Here is a 20467-nt window from a genome sequence, read left to right as displayed (position 1 = left end):
TAGGAAGAAGTGATGACCAGTCATATCTACCTAGAGTACATTTTGAGACATTTTAGTAGACATGATTTTGGTAAGCAGTCATTCACTCCCGTATTGATACAACATCAAGTAGTAAAAGTTTATCTAAGATGAAAACATGTAAAAGGGGTTTGGAATGGGCATGTGGCCATGGACAACACGTCCTAGACAAGCATGACTGAGACATTTGATATGTGGCCATAAACAACACGGCTTGGACAAACTTGATCATGACATGGGCCGACAAGCATAAGATGCATAATAAAAAACTAAAAGAAAAAGGAGGCCCTTTTTTAAAAAAAAAAAAAAAAAAAAAAAAAAAAAAAAAAATGGGTATTAAAAACACATAAGGGTGACCTAGTTGATTAATAAAATTTAGAAATTTAGAATGGTATTGGATGCATAATAAAAGAATTTTGAATAATGAAAATTTAAAAGAAAAAGGATTTGACTAATAAAAATTAAAAAATAAAAAAGCAAAAATTCTAAAAATTAAATCTTTATTTTGTGTGACTGCGCATATGTTATTTACTTATGTATATAGTTGGTTGGAAATTTTTATTTCTTTATTTTATTTATTTATTTATTTGTGGAGTGCTTTAAAAAGTGTCTAAAGACTTATTATTATTATTTAAAAATTGTGTCTAAAGATAAACTCCCTTAAAAAAAAATTATTTTTCACCTTTAAATGTCGGAGAATAAATACTTTTAGTCCTAAATTATTAAACAAATACGACCATTTTCCAAAAAAATTGGACAAATTTGACCCTCTATCACAATGATAATTTATTTTTCACCTCTAAACGTTTAAGAATAAATACCTTTGGTCCTAAATTATTAAAAAAATACGACCATCTTCCAAAAAAATTGGACAAATTTGACCCTCTATCACAATGATATATATCTATATATATATATACATATATATACATATATATATATATATATAGTTTAGAATATAAAGAAATAAATAGACTTAGATTACATCAATTAATTTAATTTATGAGAAAAATACCATTTTGGTTTGTATTTGACCAACATTTAACCCTAAAATTTAAAAAATAGTCCGTTAAAATTATAATATATATATATATATTATTTTTCTCTCTCCTTTTTCTCCCTCTCTATATATATATATAGATAGATATATACATATAGAGAGAGAAGAGAGAGAGGCAGCAAAGGAACGCCCTTTTAGTTATTTTCCTTTTCCTTTTTGAAAACCTGAAGAAAAAGGGAAAAGAAAAAAGAAGAAAGGGAAGGAGACCAAACACCAAGAAAAAATAAAGGCCGATGGGACGCCGGCGGCGGCGGCGGCGGATGGGAGGAGCCGGAAAGAAACACACACAAAAAAAAAAAAAAAAAAAAAAAAAAAAAAAAANACAATTTTAGTGATTAAATTTTGTATTTCAATACTTTATAATAATTTAGTTCAAAACTTTAACGTGTCATTCATTTTTTTTTCTATAATTTTGATTAAATTTTTATTATACATCGATTAAATTATTAAATATCAAGTTTATTTATTAATAATTATAAAATTAAAAGTATAAGTATGTTACAAATTAATTTGTTATTTTCATTGAAGGTGAGAGACCATAATAAATAAAAAATAAGATAATTAAAAATATTTTTATTTTGAAATCTCTTTTAAAAATACAAATTTTAATAATAATAAAAAAAACATCCTATTAGCTCTTAATTTAAAAGACTAAAATGCTGAATTTAAAAATTTGGAACTAAAATTGATGACATATAATTCTCTTCCTTCATAATTATAAAACTATATTTTAACAGTTTCTATTAAATATTTAATAGAGACTGACAATTTTTAAATAATAATAATAAATATTAAAAAAAACCTAATTATAAAGAATTTTAATTTTAATTAATTAAAAAATAAAAGTATTTTTAACGCATAAAATATATGATTTTTAATATTTTTAATATTTGAGTTTAGTAGCATTTTGATCTCTAAATTTTAGAAGTTTGTCAAACTTCAAGAGTCATCGTGAAACATTTAGGTTTCAAATTTCATTAATTATTAACATAAGTACATGTCGCTTTCCATTAACTACTGACATAAAACGTCACACTTTATTTTCTTTATAAAAAAAAAAGTTAATATTAGAATTTTTAAACATTTTTTTTATTTGCTCTCGAAATGGATGGAGGAGGAAGAAAGTTTGACCAAGAAAAAAGTGTTTATTATTATTATTATTATTATTACATAAAATTAATTTTTATTTTATAATATTTTATGTTTATCTTTCAGATATTGTTTTATACCACATGTTTTTAATCAAACTTCAAATATTTCCTTCCACAAATTTTTTCGAACAAAAAAGTTCGATGGTCAAAAAAAAAAATTTGAACGTTTATTATCGAAACCTAATTCTTTATAAAGAAAAATAAAAAGTTAAAAACTTTATGGAACATACATAATATTGGTCTCATCATAATTGAAAAAATCCAAAATTTCGAGTCAAATCATTTAAAGTAGATACATAAATATAAATATTCATCTTCCTTTTTCTTTTTCTTTTTCTTTTTCTTTTTTTCATTTTGGGATAACAAATCAATAATCGAAGGTATGAAACTCTTCACAAATTCCAATCCTACACGCAACATTTCATTTTTTTTTTTTATAGTTAGAATCATTATACCTACTTTAATTCTCTTCAATTGCATCGTGACACTTGTCTATTTCCGTCTTTATGTAGCTAGATAGATGGCACTTGAAGATAGTCATCTTGCGGAGGTCATAATCTACTATCACTTTTCTTAAACTAATCACAGTTTTTTATCGAACAAAACCAATCATGAACTTATATGTTAACTTATTTTAAAACCATACCATAATTAAACCTTATATCAATGTTGTAACATTTTAATATTTATTGTGTATAGGAGCTTGAATAATTGAGTAAATATATTTAAATTTTATATCAATGTTGAAACTGATGGTGTGTTTCAAATGTTCTCAAATATTTGTAATTGTTCCATGTACTATTGAGAATCCTAACGAGACTTTTCGATTTAAGATAGCACACTTTAAGAGATGAAAGAGAAAAACGTTGTCATAGAAGAAGAGACATTTGTGACTATGATATCGTATCAGCTCAAGCCCACCGATAGAAGATATTTTTCGCTTTGGCTCGTTACGTATCGCCGTCAAACTCATGATTTTAAAACGCGTCTATTAGAGAGAAGTTTTTTCACCCTAATAAGAAATGGTTAGTTCCCCTCTATAACTAACGTGGGATCTCACAATCCACTCCCTTGAGGGCCAACGTCCTCACTAGCACACCACCCGGTGTCTGGTTCTGATAGCATTTGTAATAGTCTAAACTCACTGCTAACAGATATTGTCCACTTTGGCCCGTTACGTATCAGTGTCAATCTCACGGTTTTAAAATGCATATGTTAGGAGGCGTTTTCACACCCTTACAAGAAATGTTTCATTCTACCCTCTGACCAACGTGAGATCTCGTAGTTCGAAATCGAGGGTAAGATTTCCTTTATTGTAAATATTTTAAAAGCTAAACTAGATCAGCAGCCTGCATTGCCAAGAAAGCCTTACGCTTTTCCTTCCATCTTACATTTTGGTTCCAACAAAAGACAGAAATGTAACAAAACCTCGTACAAATCCAACAGCCTTCATCAATTACTTCCCTCTTTGCCAACATCAATCCCCACGAACTCTTGACTTGATCCACCCATTTGTTGCTGCTCACAACATGTCATCTTAGCTGAAGCCTGATCTTTGGCTTTGCCCCACAAAACCATGTACAACCCAATCATTATGGCCACTGCTCCAATAATCCTGTCAAAATGTCACTAACCAGGTTACCCATATGGCTACTCAAATGGATAATTTTGGAACAATGGACTCTGTTCTTGCCTGCCCAGGAACATGATCTCACACAAGATGAAGGAGCTCATGATTGCTACAAGAATCAAGCTCAGAGGATTGAATGCGCTCACAAAAACAGGCCCTTTTGTTTGCATCACCACTCCTTGAATGTAATAAGCTATTCCTGAGCACATTACTCCCTGCATCAAAAACACTTTTAAGCACTAATTTTAAGTGCACTTACAAACATACATTACATTACTTTACTTTACTTACACCATAAACCACAGCCAGAAGCTGTGTGTCTAAGTGCAAAGCCCAAGCAGAAGGGCTCCCCCTCTCCATCACCAAAGCCACCCCTGTGTCTCCAATGCTGCCCACCAAGCATATCAATGCTGTAAGCGACAGCTCGGCTGGGTACCATTTCAATGTAATTGCTTGAAGAATGATGAAGGCTGACCAGCTAATGCAGCCAATGGCAATCATGAGGGAGCCCTTTATTGGGCTTTGGTGATTTGTAGAATCAGCTGAAGGAGAAGAAACAGAGGGCTGGTAGGGCTTTGTCCATGGCAGATTCAACATGGGTCCTGTTATGAAGGTCATAATCATGGCTCCTCCTACTGTCACTATGGTTCCTATGATTTTTGCTTGGCTTCCCCTTTTCAAAATGTTCACTTTCTCAAGCCTGCCATACAAATATTCATATGTCTTTCATTCAAACTCTTGGTTACCATCATTTTTTTTCTTCATTCATCTTCTCTAAGCTCGTGTTTGAGCTTTTTCCCTATTCATAGCCGTCTATATCCACAACTAGTAGATATTGTCTTTTTCAGACTTTCCCTTTTGAGCTTCCCCACAAGATTTTTAAAACACGTTTGCTAAGGTAGGCTTGGACTGTTATAAATGATATTAGAGCCAGATACTCGACGATGTACAAATGAAGAGGTTGAGCCCTGAAATGGGATGGACATGAGACGGTGTGCCAACAAGGACGTTAGGTGTCAAGGGGAGGTGGATTGAGGAGACCCCACATCGATTGAAGAAGAGTACGAGTGCCTGCGAGGACGTTGGGTCCCAAAGGGAGGTAGATTGAGGAGACCCACATCGATTGAAGAAGGGTACGAGTGCCAGCGAGGACGTTGGGCCCCGAAGGGGTAGATGGTGAGATCCCACATCGATTGAAGAGAACAACAAAACATTCTTTATAAGGGAGACGTATTTTAAAAACTTTGAAGGGAAGTTCGAAATGAAAAGTTCAAAAAAGACAATATCTACTAACGGTATGCATGAGCTATTACACACATCAATCAAGAACGTCACACATTTTTCTATGTTTCTTTTTGTTGGGGTTAAAAGGTGTGGGGGGAACAAAGATTACAATTTGATGGAAGGTTTTAAAGCAACTACTAGGGTTGCTTGATTCTACTCTCAATCATTTCTTTTCCTTTTAAAAAGTTTTTTGTTTGATAGCCTTGGGATTTGAACCCACTATCAAATTTCATTCACTTTAAACATACATTTTTGTGTATATGGATGAATTGAAGGTACCTACCTGCAAGCCCAAGCCATGAGGAACGCAAAAGCTGGAAGAACATTGCACAACGCAGCTGCAAAGGTTGCTGTTGTGAGCTTCATACCAGCATAGAACAAGTTCTGATCCACTACCGGCCTACCATTAATCATCCATATTTTGAATCAATGATTAAATTTAATATTAATCGTAACGAAATAAAATCGTCGCATCCTTCTTACTCTAATAAACCGAGCATCACAATCTTGAAGAACAACGAAAACGTCATTTTTGTCCTCACTTTCCTGCATACAAAACTAAAAACTCAATTCAATATTGTTTTGTTGACTTTTTATGACGATTAAATTAGCTTTGACTCGTAAAGCTCAATCCATACATTGAAGAATCATTTAAACAAACAAAAACCCTTTTAACCTGTCGAAATCAAGACAACAACAAAGACAATAATTATTCCACATTGTTGGTTCGTTGGTTCGTTCGATCAAACGTAGAAACTGGAGAGAAAGAAGGGATAAAAGAACCTGTCAAAGATGATAGCAAAAGGAACAAAGACAATGGTAGCAACAATTTGACGATAAGCCACAAAAACATATTGGCTCATCCCTTTGTCCAAAGCTGTCTTAGCAAGAATGGTCATTCCAGCATAGCCAAGCTGCACAAAAACCACTCCCAAATATGGCTTTGACTTTGAGGGATGCAAAAACCCTACAAACCTCTTCATTTCTCTTGTGAATAAACAATCCCATTGAGGCCTCAAATGTAATGTGGTTTTATAGAACCCTTTTTCATGCATGAACTCAACAGAGAATAGATAGGGATTGGTTAATGCTTTCCCTCATAAACACAGCTTCAAAAGAAGATGGTCTCCATATGTGTAAAGTGAAGTGCCACCCATTTTGCCTTTTCTTTCGTTTTTGTGCTTACCGAGGTGCATATCCGATCATGGACCTATTAGATATAAAATTGAGCATATTTGAACGAATTATAATAAAAATTAGGGGAAAGAGGATCTCGTAACGTAAACTTTGAGAAGGCTTGACCTCTCCTTTTCGGGTCTTATTAGTGATGAAGGAAAACGAAACAATAGACATACCATATGATAAGCTCAACAAAATTTGGGATTGAACCCAAATGCTATAATAAAACCTCTCGATGAAAAATTATTTGACTTTGTCGTACGTCTTATTCGTAAACGTTCTTAAACTTGTTTTCTATCCACATAGCTTATCTCGCACCTCGGCCCGAGGCTCGAGAGCTCATTTTTCAAATGTTACCATCACTTCTATTTCTTCTTTGAAAAAAAAAAGTTGGGGCATTCATTATCAACAAAACTCATATAATTGAATAAATCCAAAATTTTGAGTCAAATCCAATTTAAAGGAGCATTACAAAAAAATTTAATATTTTAAACAAAGCAATTTTATATATACACGTTTTGAAGGAAGAAAAAGACATTAATTTTTTATGACAGCCTAAATGCCTAAATTTATGTTAGATATTGTCTGCTTTAGTATGTTACATAGAGTCATCAATCTTACAATTTTAAAACGCGTCTTCTACGCCCTTATAATAAATGTTTCTTTCCTCTCTCTAATCGATATGAGATCTTACACTTTTATTCATAATAAAAATGATGATCGGAATAATCTAATTAAAATTTTAATTTTTATGAATACTTTGTAAAGCGAGACAAGATGAAAAGAGACAAGATGAAAAGGAGAGAAAAGTTGAGATTACTTTAATATAGATTTTTAATATAGATTATGACACCTCCTTCATATCATCATTTTAACTTTTTGGTTCAATAATTTGTTAGAGAAGCTTTATTTTGTAGCCTTAAAGTGGGGATTTGGTGCATAATTAAACCTATGGTTGTTCAAGATTAGTATACCAAAAACAAAAACAAAACAAAGTTAATAATTCTATTTTTGTTCCCAAATGCTATCCATCTCACTAATCACAACCCTTCACCATTTTCAAAACTATATCCAATTCTATTACGACACTTCATAGTAGTTATTACCCATTTGTTAATTTGCTTAAGAAATTGAAGATTTATATCAGTCTCTCAACTCTTTTAAAATATAATTATTTTGATTTTGACTAATACTTGTTGTCACCTAATGTCGGGTCAACCAGTGGTCACCTTAGTCGACTTGTTTTTTGTGCAAATGATCCTATGTTTCTATTAGTTTCATTTGTATTCTATTTGGAAGTTTATATGGTCCGAGTCGTTCATATATTTTGTAAGAAATCTTAAAATAAAAAATAGATGGCAAAATTGGTAAATTAGGATTGAGTAATTGTTTGAAATTGAGTGGGCAGCTGAAGTGATGTGTCTCAGCATTACTTTTCAATAGATATTGTTGTGTATTCGAGGAGTTTCCTTTTAAAAGAAGGAGAAAAAAAAAAAAAAAAAAAAAAAGATTCTTATCTTAATAATTGGTTTTTCCACTATACCTAAAATCACCTTATTTAGAAAAGTGGTCTTAAAAACCCTAAGAAGATAATATATGAAGATGATGTTCGTCTTTTTTTCGTCTTTTTTCCTCCAATCATGCATTACTGACTGCAAAATAATTTATTACGACACAGTCCATCGACCTTTAAGATGTCAATTCATTACTACACAGTCCATCGACCTTTAAGATGTCAATTCATGTCTTATTTATTTCTTTATACTTGAATTGACATTGTAAACGTCAATCCAAATATTAAAAGGAGGATGATACACGGGTTTAATAGCCACCGAATTCGCCTTCCCAAACATAGCGATTCAACGATCAACAAAGTAAATGAGAATAAGAAGAATTTCATTTCATAGACACAAGGCAATCAAATTAATATTTGAAAGACTTTGGAGATCAAGGTTTGAGATCATATCGTCCATGAGCTTAACTGCTCACAGATCTGAAATTATTGAACGCCGTATACATCAAACCACAAAAAACTATCATTGGCGTACCAATTATCAACATCAAAAAGAAAATCTCAGTTCAAAATTGGTCTTAGTGGATGACGCTCGCATCACATTGCATGCAAAAATTAAGGGGGTGCGTATTCAGACCACTTACGCTCTGTGAACCTCAGCCTCAGAAGACGTTCTTGATAACCTCAGGCTGCAATGCTTTCTTCACAAGCTCGGTTTGTTCCTTAACATGAACTGAATAGAATCCAGTAGCAGTAGAAGCTGATGGAGCCCGACCGACGTACTTAATATCTTCTGACGTGCCTCTTCCAAGAGCCCTCATGGCTGTGGCAAGACGAGGAGAAATGTAGGTGAATGCACCCATATTCATTGGTTCCTCCTGGCACCAAACGACCTCGGCATCTTGAAAAGCAAAAAGAACACGTTATTTCTGGTCTCAAAAGTAATGGGAAAAGAAAAGAGAAGATTATGGGAAATTTTCTTATAAGAAGTTTTGGTAGAAGCCTAGAACAATGTGGTATCATGTTGTTACGAACATTTGAATAATTGAATTACATACTTGGATATCGCTTCAGCTCTCGCTGGATGAGGTCATAAGGAAAGGGGCAAAGTTGTTCCACCCTACATATTGCAACGTCCTTTCCGTCTGTCTTGGTTCGCTCATCATCAAGCTCATAGTAAATCTGGAAACAATGCAAGCATACAATATTTCAGCAATTAATAAAACCTTGGAAGTGAAACACAAACCCAATTTCTGGGGAATGAATGGAAAGATTACATAGACCAGTCAATAATGAATATGAAATATATAACCAAATTTGAACTACATAACAAAGGCAAACGGTAACTCATTTATCCAAGAAATTCCAGGAAGGAAAAAAATTATTCCAGGCTTGATGAATTTAGAGAAAATTGAGTACCAGAAAAGGAATAATGGATACTAACCTTTCCAGAGCAAAGAATTAGCCGTCTAATACCCTCTTCATGATCAGAGTGATTGTTCTGGTCCTTTATAAGGCGCTTAAATCTGGTTCCCTGCTTGTCAAAGCCTGGATGACCTTGGACATCATCAAACTCGGACAAATTAGATTTACAATCCTTGTGTCTAAGCAGATTCTTAGGGGCCATCACAACTAGGGGCTTACGGAACTCCCTGTGTATCTGCAGATAAAATAGATACAATAGAAAAATAGGATATTAACGACGTTATAATTGATTGGAAAGCAGTTCCAAAATCAAATTACTTTGAGGGCTTGAGAATTGCAGATCTTACTGTAGAACCAAACTTACCTCAGTAACAAACAAGCGCTTGTTGAGTTTCTCCCATTATGATCCTCGTTGGTTTCTTTAATAAAAAATGTAGTTTTCACAATAAATGTTGAGACTCTTAAAGTTTTTCTCAAATATGATTTCCATTGTAGTCCTTGGAAACCTATCTCGAAAGATTTCATTTTTTTGTTTGAAAGTTTGTTAGATGGATCCAATTTTCATTTCTAGGAGGGTTCTTGACCTGGTCTGTCCGTAAGTCTCCAAACATTCAAAGAGAAGTGGGTCGGTACTTTCTTAATAAGGTCGTTTGGAAATAAAGTTTGGAGAACTCGAGTCAGAAGCTGTTTTCAGCTTGTGAATTTCTCTATTTTGGTAAATGGAAGGCCTAGGTAGAGGCTCTGGTCAAAGAATGTTAATCTTATGATTCTATTATCACTTCTGCTCCATATAGAATAGTGGGGAAGTTTATAATATTTTTTTTAGTTCAAGGATGCCTCCATCCGCCTCTTATTCTTCATCTTAAAATTTTCTTATTTTGTGTTAAAATAACAATAATAATAAAAGCAACTAAAATCATCAACCAAAAACGTGCACTGACCTGTCTCCGCAGAACATGGAAATAGTTGGCGGGAGTGGTAACATTCACAACTTGCAAGTTGCATTCCTGAATTTGCTTTCTAAGGGTAGAATCCATCTCCGGAATAACAAAAGGGTTGTCGTCACTCATCTGCCATAAATTATGAATATTTATATTATTCAAGAATCCCAACTGAATTGTACTACGTTACAACCAGTACAAACATTCTCATCCAAGATTCCAACTATAGTTAATCATAGTTGAGCAAAACCAGCTACTGCAAGTATGAAGTTCCTGACATCCTGGCAGAAAAAGCTTAGAAGGGCGAAATACATACAGGCACATTTTTCTTCAATGGTAGTTTGTTAAGTTCTAATCCACAGCTAGCAAAATTAATTACAAAAAGCAGTGTCACGTCAAGCTCCTCAAAACTATTTATTATACCCATGGAACTATTTAAAATCTAAACAGGAATATAATTTCTTTACAAAAAACCTCACAATTTCAAGTTCATGTTGCCAAGTCTTAACTACTTAAAGATGAACCTCACTATTGTGAGCAGCGCCACTTTTTTTCTAAACGGAACTAAGAAACATTTATCTATACTATCTCCTACAAAATCTCTCATTTAAAATTTCCCATTATCTAATGACTTGTGATACTACAATTTCTCTTCAATAAATTAACTTTTGTACACTAACAAGAAAACCTTTGATTTTCTATGCACTTCACCCTTAAGCCCGAGATGGCACTGCGCTTGTTCTTTAAAAAATACTGCACAATATATAACAAGATAGAAATAAAATGTTTCAACATTTCTCTAAACTAGCTTCTTGCAGTGAGAACCTTACATCTCACGTGTCCATCAAAAAAACCAATCAAGCAGGGAGAAATGACTGACTTAGACATTAAAAAAGAGAGCATCAGGCCAAGCCTTAGGAAAGACACTGAAAACAGGAGTAACAAAAAAAAAAAAAAAATCTTCTTTTTTAACAAAAAAGGAGTAAGACGAAGAAGGTCGTCGACGGATACCTGAAGGAAACGCTCCATCCTTGCACTCGAGTGTTCAGGGCCCTGACCATCATAGCCATGGGGAAGCAGCAAAACAAGCCCTGTCTGCCGCAGCCACTTCGCTTCACCACTGCTCAAGAATTGATCAAAGATAACTTGAGCGCCATTTGAAAAATCACCAAATTGAGCTTCCCAGATTACCAATGAATTAGGATTTTCCATCGAGTAACCCAACTCAAATCCAAGAACTCCAAACTCTGAAAGAGAGCTGTTGGACAAGAAAAAAGAGAGCTTGTAAGAGCGACTACTTCAATAAAGTACGTCGTACAACTCAAAAAAGATGTTCAATACTCAGATTCCCTCGATTACAAAGCTCACATCAGAGTAAACAGGTGATACACTGACAAATTAACAACACCAGCACTGCGGCATGATATCAAGAGAGTCATCTGGATCAAACCCAAACTAATATGCTTCCACTATTCTTCATGCAGAACTTGAAGATGCAGATTACTCATCTCATTGGGTAACAACTCTAACATAGGCAGGTAGCCCTAATAACTATTCTATACAAACTACCAAAAGGAAACTTGTTGGAATACATAGGCAAAAAGGGATTATAATCAACTTTACCTGTTGCTTACAGTGAACATCTCCTCATTCTGATTCATGATAACATGGTCCAAAGGACAGTAGATAGCCCCTGTTTCTTGATCATGCACAACAGAATGCCGATGACTAAAGGTGCCTCTCTCAACATCTTGGCCACTCAATCTGACGTGATTGCCTTCCACAAGCAAAGTGGCAAAAGCAAGGGCTTCACCAAGTGCCCAGTCAATGCCTTCTCCTGTTTCAATCATCTGTGCTCTTTGTTCGTAAACTTTTTTGACTGCTCTGTGAGGCTTGAAATTATCTGGAAATACAGTAATAGCTTTTCCAACATTCTTTAGTATCTCTGGTTTAACTCTGCAGAATTGATCAAAGTATAAATTCCATTGCTAAAGTATCACATATGAAGTAGTAATAGAAGAAAAAATCAGATAATAAAATTTACCGTACCCAGTGTTCCGAACTCTTGAGAGCTGTTCAGGTGACTTGAAACCAGACCAATATGCTGAAAGCCAGTCTCTTCTTTTCGGGACGTAATCTTTGCTTGCCAAAAATTCTTCATTGAGGATTTTATTAACCTTATCACGTATTTGATTGATATCCTCCTGGCTCACCTGCCCAGATTCTAAAAGTTTTTTCTGGTAGATCTCAAGAGATGAAGGATGATTCCTTATAACCTGTTCTCAATCAGTTCAGCGGTCAGTAACAGATAATAAGAGTATATGAGCTAATAACATGAATACATGAGCCAAGCATGATGAAACAAGTTGGAAAGAAACATCAATACAGTTTTGAGAATTAGTCTAACTAACTGAAGCTGGAGAAAGAAAAAAACTCCACAATATTCATATCCAAAAACATTATTAAAAAATGGAAGTACAAACCTGATACATTTTAGGTTGTGTGAAGGATGGCTCATCAATCTCATTGTGTCCAAACCGACGATAGCAAACCAAATCAACAACAACATCTGAATGAAAGGTTTGGCGCCACTCTGCAGCAAGCTCACAAACATGGACAACAGCTTCCATGTCATCACCATTTACATGGAAAATGGGGGCATCCAAAGCTTTGGCAACATCAGTGCAATATTGTGATGATCTTCCTGCCCTAGGATCGGTAGTAAAAGCAACTTGATTATTCACAACAATGTGGATCGTTCCTCCAGTGGTGTAGTTGGGAAGAGCACTAAGATGTAGAGTTTCATACACTACACCTTGTCCAGCAAAGCTACCATCACCATGAATCAAAATGCCCATATTCTTGATCCTTTCAGTGTCATTGGAGTAATATTGCTTTGCTCTAGTTTTCCCAACGACAACTGGATCAACAGCTTCCAAGTGACTCGGATTTGCAACCAAAGAAAGATGAATATGTTTTCCACCTCTAGTTGGTCGATCATAGGAAGTACCCAGGTGATATTTGACATCACCAGTTCCTGTGTAAAGTCCAACTTCATCCACAGGCTTTGTACCACCACTAAACTCGCTAAAGATCTGCCTAAGAGGCTTCCGAACAACATTACCCAAAACATTTAGTCTTCCTCGGTGAGGCATTCCAATAACAATGCTCTCAACTCCAAGATCTGCAGCCCTATCAAACATCTCCTTCATCCCTGGAATCAAAGTCTCGCCACCTTCAAGCCCAAATCTTTTTGCTGTAGTCCACTTAGTGGCTAAGAAGTTTTCAAACTGTGTGCTCCATATAAGACGATCAAGAATCACCTCTCGGCGCTGTCGATTGTACTGCATTGGTGTTGGGGTCTCAATCTTGTCTCTCAACCAGTTACATTTATTACGATCTGCAATGTGCATATATTCATATCCCACACTCCCACAGTATGCTTGCTCAAGGCGGGTCAATATTGATCTGAGAGTCTGCACTGGACGATTTTCTGATAAAAAGCCAGCCATCCTCCACACGCCAAGGAAGAACTCCCTATCAAGATCAGCACCGGTAAATCCATAGAAGGCAGGGTCCAGATCATCTGGGATTTCTCTTTCTTCCAAATTCAATGGATCCAACTTGGCTTTCATATGACCATTAACCTGGTAAGCCCTGACAAGCAACAACAAACGCATGCTCTCTTGAATTGTCTGGCCTGAAATACCAGGAGACGTTGCAGCCTGACCCACGAAATTCCTAAAGAAATTATCCCAGGACTCATCAACACTGTTGGGATCAGCCTCCCAAGCCCTTTGAAGCTCCTCCAAATACACACTGCTCGTGCCATCAAGGAAGCTATCAGTTAGCTTCGAAAGAGGCACAGGGCGAGGCACTGGTGCAGATTGTGCCTTAGACTTAAAAACCGTAGTGTGAAAATATCGATTCTGAGAGGAAACAATACGTGATCTCGCAGCATATGATCCTCCCCCATGTGCCAAAGTTCTCCTAATGGCAATCTTTGCCAAGGCAGAACCAGCTCTAAACAATCCCATTCTTACCGATCAAAACTCCCAAAATCAAAGTAGGACAAAAAGAAAACTGTTCCAAATCAATATTTCTCAGACTTTATACCCAATGACATACATCTGCAGCTTCCACAAGACAGATATGTAACAAATCAGATCGAGACAAAGAACCAAGAACAGAAACAATGATAAAATAAAAAATAAAAAATTATAAGATTAGAAATGGAGTTAATACAGAGCATGCACATACCGAAATGGCGAAGAAATTGGAAACCCTGAAATCGGCGAAAAGCGATACTGCGTTCGCTTCAGACCGAACGACCCAGCTGCGCCTTTTATTCCACTTTCTTTAAGTTTTAATTTTTGTTAATTTTATTTCACAATTTATTTTCTTCTCCGGCGTGCCGTTGAGTTATTTATTTATTTATTTATTTATTATTATTATTTATTAAAATTTTAGTCTTCTTCCATAATGCGTGGGTGTGGGTCCCACCTCCTATTTTCTAGCGGTGGCCGAATGTAAAATTTAGAAGATTTTCCTTTTTCCTTTTTCTTTTTTCTTTTACAATTCACCAATTATTTTAATAAAAAAAAATTGGATAATCTAATTACAAGGGGAGATTCATTGGTCATACTTTAATATATATATTAATTATTAAATTGTTTTACTACGTAGAGATTCAAACTTAACCCTCATAATCCTTTTGAGTTACTATTTATTTCTAAAACTAAAAATTAAATAGTTATGGAAAATATTTTGTTCTTTAAAATTGATTTTTTAAAAAATCAAATAGAGAAAAAACGAAACAATTATATTTTTGGTAATCCTAATTTTCAAATGGAAATAAGAGTAATGGAAGGATTCGCCCTCAATTCAAATATAAATTAGGACAAATATTTGAATTTGGCAAGTTTGTTAATTTAAGGGACAAACTTTAATCATCTTTCCATTTTCAAATTTGTAGAATCCATAAGGAATTAACTACACACTAAATTTTAATTTAATTTTAAGTAAATATATATATATATATATATATATATATATATATATATATGAGAGAAAAAAAGAGAGAAAGGAGGTAATAAAAATTCATTCCATTCTCCTATCTCTTTCGACAACACCATTTAAATACATGAGATTCAAAAATAATTCTAGCTATATTATTTCTAATATGAAATAATATATCATAAATATTTCAAAACTATTACTGAAATAAAAATGTGTTGAATAAAAATTGAGACATAGAATAGTGTAACAATCATCGGAACAAAAAAACAACCAAAGAGAGAAGAAAAGCAGAAAAAACAACCAAAGAGAGAAGNCTCTGACGTCTCTTGTCAAATGTAACCACATTGTCTCCACCAAACATAATGGAGTTAAATTGCTAGTGAAGAACAAATAGATGAATGAGAAGGGTGACAGTATCGTCGAGGATGCTAAATGAGATAGATATATGAGGAAGAAGAAGAGCATTGACAATCCAGAAAAGTAGGAAGAGGTTTGGTGGGCCTACCATAATAATTTTAAGCTTCAAATATGAGCAAACCAATTTGCCTGTCTAGAAAATCCGATCGCTAACAACATCATACAAAATACAACTTAAAACGGATAGTGGATACTAACTTCAGAGTAACAAATGTTAGATTTTAGAAACCATAGTTTCACATCATCTACCATGTCTTGGGGACGCATCCGCAGAGCGGGATCGAGACCCCGAAGGCGATCTTGATGTTCTATCAGGAGAAGGCCTCCAATTAGCTCGTGCATCCTCCCCTTCAAATGCAGGCTTGCTAAAGCAGAGAAAAGGGATTGACGAATAAATACGACACAACAGAACACATTTCTAAACAAGCTTAGTAAACAAAGATGATAAGCTTAGGATTAAACAAAATAAAAGAGAGCATTCTCAACCATAAGACTAACTTACTCATGATATCCATTTCCATTTCCATTTCCATCGACATCAGGACCATCAGCATTATCATAACCTGGAGAATATACTTGTCGACTCCTCTCTCCATCTCGCTCACGAGCAGCACCTCTCGGCGATCTGGGGTAATCTGCATGCCTTCTACTAGGGGAAACAGAATAGTCGCCTCGCCATCTTGGAGCAGGAGAATAGGATCTGACAATTCCATATGGCATATTTACTACGCATATTTACTACTACCTAAAGCATTCACAAAACATGAGCCATGTGTTTTAAATAGATTACCTTGATCGGTGTCTACTTCTTGAACCTGAAGGATGACGGGGGGAGCGTGATCTGGACACTGAACGAGATCTAGAACGCCCTATATTGTCCAAAAAATTATTCAAGTGATCAATTACTGTCTGAAACCATGTTGAACATTGAATACAGTAGTCCAACATGGACTTATTTTGTCTAGTAAAACAGTTAATGATTGATTTGATTCCAAACTTTAGTATGTGCTTGAAATTTGGGAACAAATTGCAACCAATAATTCCACGAACACAAATGATCAGAGGAGGAACAAATTGAAACCCATTTAAGGGGATATTATAAGACCACTTAACTTAGGCTTAGAGCTATAAAAAGCTAATTGAATTTGAATATAAGAGATATTCTTACTTTTTTTTGTTGGGGTTTTTACTTAACTATAAAGATTATATAAAAGGTGCATAAAATTTGAAAAGAGATTACTTGTACCCATACCATAATAAGAACGGCGTCCACCATAGTCTGATGGTCCCCTACAAAAAGGAAAAAAAGAACAGTAAAACACATGTAACTTGCAACTAAATAGACATCATAAAAGGCTGTTAGCCATTGAACACGGTGAATGGAAAGAGCAAGAGATTTCAATTGCCTTCCAACCCCTGATAAGGTAGATTGCTTGCTACCAGGTCAGTTACAATGCAGAAAAATGTGAGATTTGTTTTCCAGATGAACAAGAATCTATATACTTCAAGAAAACACGCATGCAACTTAAACTTGGAAGTAGATACAAGGGAGTCTACATTGTAAATATGCAGTCCCTTGAAACCATTATGAAAGAGAGGAACAAGGGAACAAACAGACTACCTTCTACTCCTTTGGCGCATCTGTTCTGGCCTCTTCCTTGATTCTGCAGCAAGGACCACAGCAATCTCCCTACCAGCAAATTTCTTCCCATTCATATGGTACTGAGCTTCAGAAGCCTCGTAAGGATCAACAAACTCCACAAATGCAAATCCTCGAGGCTGACTACAAGGAATTCAAAAAAAAAAGTGATCAAAGTAAGAAACCCATTCTGGACAAAAATATTAGGTCACTAGATAGAATGTTACATTAATATACTTTATCAACGCCAAAAGGATTCGGGATGCCACAAACTAAATAGCTTTCTTTTCATTTCCAATATTAACTTCAGACTGGTTTCTTCAAAGCTGAGGCTGGAGTTATATAAAGCACAGCTAATGTCAAAGTTCAGTAGCTAACCTTATCTTTACAATCAAGCATGAAAGAGGCAAGTGACTCGAAAAATCTTCATATTCTTGTAACTATAAGCACTTCAATTCAATGTAACTTGACTTGAAAAATCTTCAAATTTCTTGATATAAGTAACCAACAATTCATGGGTTGAAGATTCTTCACATACTCGGAACACATGAAGCACTTGAACAAACATTTCACAACCTTAAACCTTCACCTTGTAGGCTTCAATTGCTCAATAGGCTACCTTCTTCCTCATCAAATTCACATTTCTTGATATAAGTACTTGAAACTACCAATTCATGAGTAGAAAATTCTTCAAACACTTGGAACATGAAGCACTTCAACAAACATTCCACAACCGTAAAACCTTCACCTTGTTGGCTTCAATTGCTCAAGAATCTACCATCCTCCTCATCAACTTCTATTGATGGGTGTCATAATCTAATATTTCCTCAGCGAGAGACACCCTCATTTCAATATTATACCTTACATTCTTGATGAGCTATATGTTAGGCAGAGAAAAGTAGTAGACCCTCATTTATAGGGGCTTGGGCTTGTTTTAACTTCAAAGTTCAAACCAAAATGCCCCCTGACAAAGCAGTTCAAATTTTAACACACTATGGAATGGGAATAAGATCTATCCAGAAAAAGTACGGTCCGGTGAAATTTCATTTGACATGTTTCATCCTCTTCAGCCCCTAACTATCAAACTCAACCGCATGTTCCATATGATCTAAATATTGTCTCTAACAAATTAGAACTCAGTGCACGAATATACACCCTCAAGAATTGATCGAGTTCAAAAATAGTTGGAAAAAAGTCGCCCGAAATTTGCTTAAAGAGTATATTTCATCTTACATATGTAGACACATAAAAAACCAAAGGAAGAAAAAAAAAAGTTAGACATTGTTCGGAAAATAGAATCTTAAAATGAAAATAAGAAAAGCTTTACATGTGCTCTGTATATTTAGACTATGATAATGATTGGTCTAAATAAGAAGCTTAGCACACATGGCTGAGAGCATCAATCAAGAGAAAGAAATCAGGCTCAATTTCTGATGCAAAAGGCTTGGCTTAATGCTTAACCAGTAAACATCAAATTACCAGCCGAACCCTGTTTGAGGTTAACTTGATTAAATCCAAGAGTCCAGACAATAACCATATAAAGACATGTCATTATCAAACTAACTCACAAGAAATATAAAAGTAAACATTTAGGAAACAGGCTGAATAACAGCTTAATAAAAGCAATCATATACCATGGTTGGAGTGGTGTGAAAAATAAATAAGAATAATAAGCACAAGACACTTACCCTGTGTAATAGTCCTTTGGAATATACACATCGCGAACAAGTCCAAACCTCTCAAATGGCGCTCTAAGCTCCTCTGGCCTAAAAGTACAAATACAACCAGAAGCCAAGTTCTTAAAATGCAGCGACAGAAAACAAAAAATTAAATTAGAATAGTAAAACTGAAACCTAAATTGGACAAAGCAATATGGAAGCTGAAAAAAAGTGGCCAAATCCTGACCTGCAATCCATAGGAATATTTCTAACCAAAAGGCTACCATGAGGCTGTTCCCTTCGTCTTCCATACCCACCACCACCACCACCACCACCACCATAACCCCTTCCTGGGGGGCTTCTTCCACGACCACCATATCCTCTTCTTGGAGGGCTATGATATGGTGGACTGTATCTTCTCATGTTTCGACCTGGCCAAAACAATTATCAGGCGAGGACTGCAATTAAGATGCATATTGTCGAAACTTCCTATCTATTCAAACTAATTACTATCTAATAGAAAAATAATAAAACTAGAAATGGTAGTTAATCCAATTAACCCACACATCATCCTAAACTGAAAACGGGCTTCTGACTGATAAACCCTAAACTACACTTCACAGGCTTAGGATTCCCGATTCGACTGTTAAACCTCTCGAGTGCCCGTCCAGATGCATATTAATATGCTGAAGATCATAAACCCACACGAGAAAAGGCAAAAGAAAGTAACCTAGTAAGTTAAAAGGGAATCGAAAGGGTTCGACGAAAAGGCTCCTCTTCAGTTCTCCCAAATTTTTACTTGATGAAACGCAAACAGATAACTCAAACCAAGATTAAAACTAAACAGCTAATTCCGAATGATCAAAACAAAGAAAGTGGCGATGAACAACTATAGGCAGACTTCGTGCGGGTTTGGATTCGATCGAGAAATAATCATAAGTTTTCATCAATACATCGATTACAAAAAAGTGAAACCAGAAATCGAAAGTGTAAAATTACCTGAAGAAAAGAGCGGGAAGACAAGAAAATGCGCAGAGAGAGTTTTCCCTCGATCTGATTCCTGATACTCCTGAGCAAGAAAACTACTGCGGTAGGGTTTAGATTTTTATAACTGTATTTCGTTCAAATGCGAGTTTTTTACAATAAAGTTTTGTCCTAAAAAAATGTTATTGGTTGTATTAAAAATATATATTTACATCCTTCAGCTTTTAAAAAAATATATGTTAAATCTTTAGAACCTCATATTGAATTATTCAATATTTTTCGAAATTCATCTTATTTTTAAAAAAAAATTCCAATAATCATAAATTTTAAATATATATTGACTCAACACATAATTGAAAGTAAAATTTCATTCATTTAAAAGAAAACTTAATAGGCATAAAATTCTAAATAATTAATTTTTAAATATTTTGAAGGTTAAATTATATATAAGTATATATATGAAAAACATAAATTTTGACATTTACTTAAAAATACTTATTTTGACAATATTTCAAATTCATACTAAAAAATTTGGTTCAAATCCTGTTC

The 20467-nt window shown here is 34.7% G+C and overlaps 3 protein-coding genes across 6 annotated transcripts; all 3 read right to left on the bottom strand.

Moving 5' to 3' along the window:
- Nucleotides 1-3514: 3514 nt before the first annotated feature.
- On the bottom strand, nucleotides 3515-6239 carry LOC111804754 (WAT1-related protein At2g39510-like). Of its 2 annotated transcripts, none has more exons than XM_023689541.1 (6): nucleotides 5927-6239; nucleotides 5627-5701; nucleotides 5427-5543; nucleotides 4151-4559; nucleotides 3923-4074; nucleotides 3515-3844 (listed from the first exon to the last, which is right to left on the bottom strand). In XM_023689541.1, the coding sequence occupies exons 1-6, from the start codon at nucleotides 6196-6198 to the stop codon at nucleotides 3682-3684; spliced, it is 1188 nt and encodes a 395-aa protein (XP_023545309.1). In that variant the 5' UTR covers nucleotides 6199-6239; the 3' UTR covers nucleotides 3515-3681. The 2 variants fall into 2 exon arrangements, with proteins under 2 accessions (XP_023545309.1, XP_023545317.1); XM_023689549.1 differs by having other exon boundaries at nucleotides 5627-5689; nucleotides 5927-6237.
- A 1962-nt stretch (nucleotides 6240-8201) lies between these two features.
- LOC111804741 (2-oxoglutarate dehydrogenase, mitochondrial-like) lies at nucleotides 8202-14574 on the bottom strand. 2 transcript variants are annotated; one of them, XM_023689519.1, is made up of 9 exons: nucleotides 14462-14574; nucleotides 12685-14331; nucleotides 12251-12477; nucleotides 11825-12157; nucleotides 11213-11459; nucleotides 10202-10330; nucleotides 9280-9495; nucleotides 8894-9017; nucleotides 8202-8736 (listed from the first exon to the last, which is right to left on the bottom strand). In XM_023689519.1, the coding sequence occupies exons 2-9, from the start codon at nucleotides 14236-14238 to the stop codon at nucleotides 8498-8500; spliced, it is 3069 nt and encodes a 1022-aa protein (XP_023545287.1). In that variant the 5' UTR covers nucleotides 14239-14331; nucleotides 14462-14574; the 3' UTR covers nucleotides 8202-8497. The 2 variants fall into 2 exon arrangements, with proteins under 2 accessions (XP_023545287.1, XP_023545296.1); XM_023689528.1 differs by having other exon boundaries at nucleotides 12685-14337; nucleotides 14462-14572.
- Nucleotides 14575-15641: 1067 nt separating this feature from the next.
- LOC111807799 (serine/arginine-rich SC35-like splicing factor SCL30) lies at nucleotides 15642-20075 on the bottom strand. Of its 2 annotated transcripts, none has more exons than XM_023693670.1 (8): nucleotides 19934-20075; nucleotides 19182-19365; nucleotides 18965-19042; nucleotides 17259-17420; nucleotides 16890-16927; nucleotides 16428-16506; nucleotides 16140-16337; nucleotides 15642-16002 (listed from the first exon to the last, which is right to left on the bottom strand). In XM_023693670.1, exons 2-8 carry the CDS (start codon nucleotides 19355-19357, stop codon nucleotides 15879-15881), a joined length of 855 nt encoding a protein of 284 aa, XP_023549438.1. In that variant the 5' UTR covers nucleotides 19358-19365; nucleotides 19934-20075; the 3' UTR covers nucleotides 15642-15878. The 2 variants fall into 2 exon arrangements, with proteins under 2 accessions (XP_023549438.1, XP_023549446.1); XM_023693678.1 differs by lacking the exon at nucleotides 19934-20075 and adding an exon at nucleotides 19665-19850.
- Nucleotides 20076-20467: the final 392 nt, after the last annotated feature.

Source organism: Cucurbita pepo, chromosome LG01, assembly GCF_002806865.2.
Source record: "Cucurbita pepo subsp. pepo cultivar mu-cu-16 chromosome LG01, ASM280686v2, whole genome shotgun sequence".
NCBI classification, from domain to species: domain Eukaryota; kingdom Viridiplantae; phylum Streptophyta; class Magnoliopsida; order Cucurbitales; family Cucurbitaceae; genus Cucurbita; species Cucurbita pepo.
Note: the sequence above shows the minus strand (reverse complement) of the source record. Positions and strands in the feature narration are given on the sequence as shown.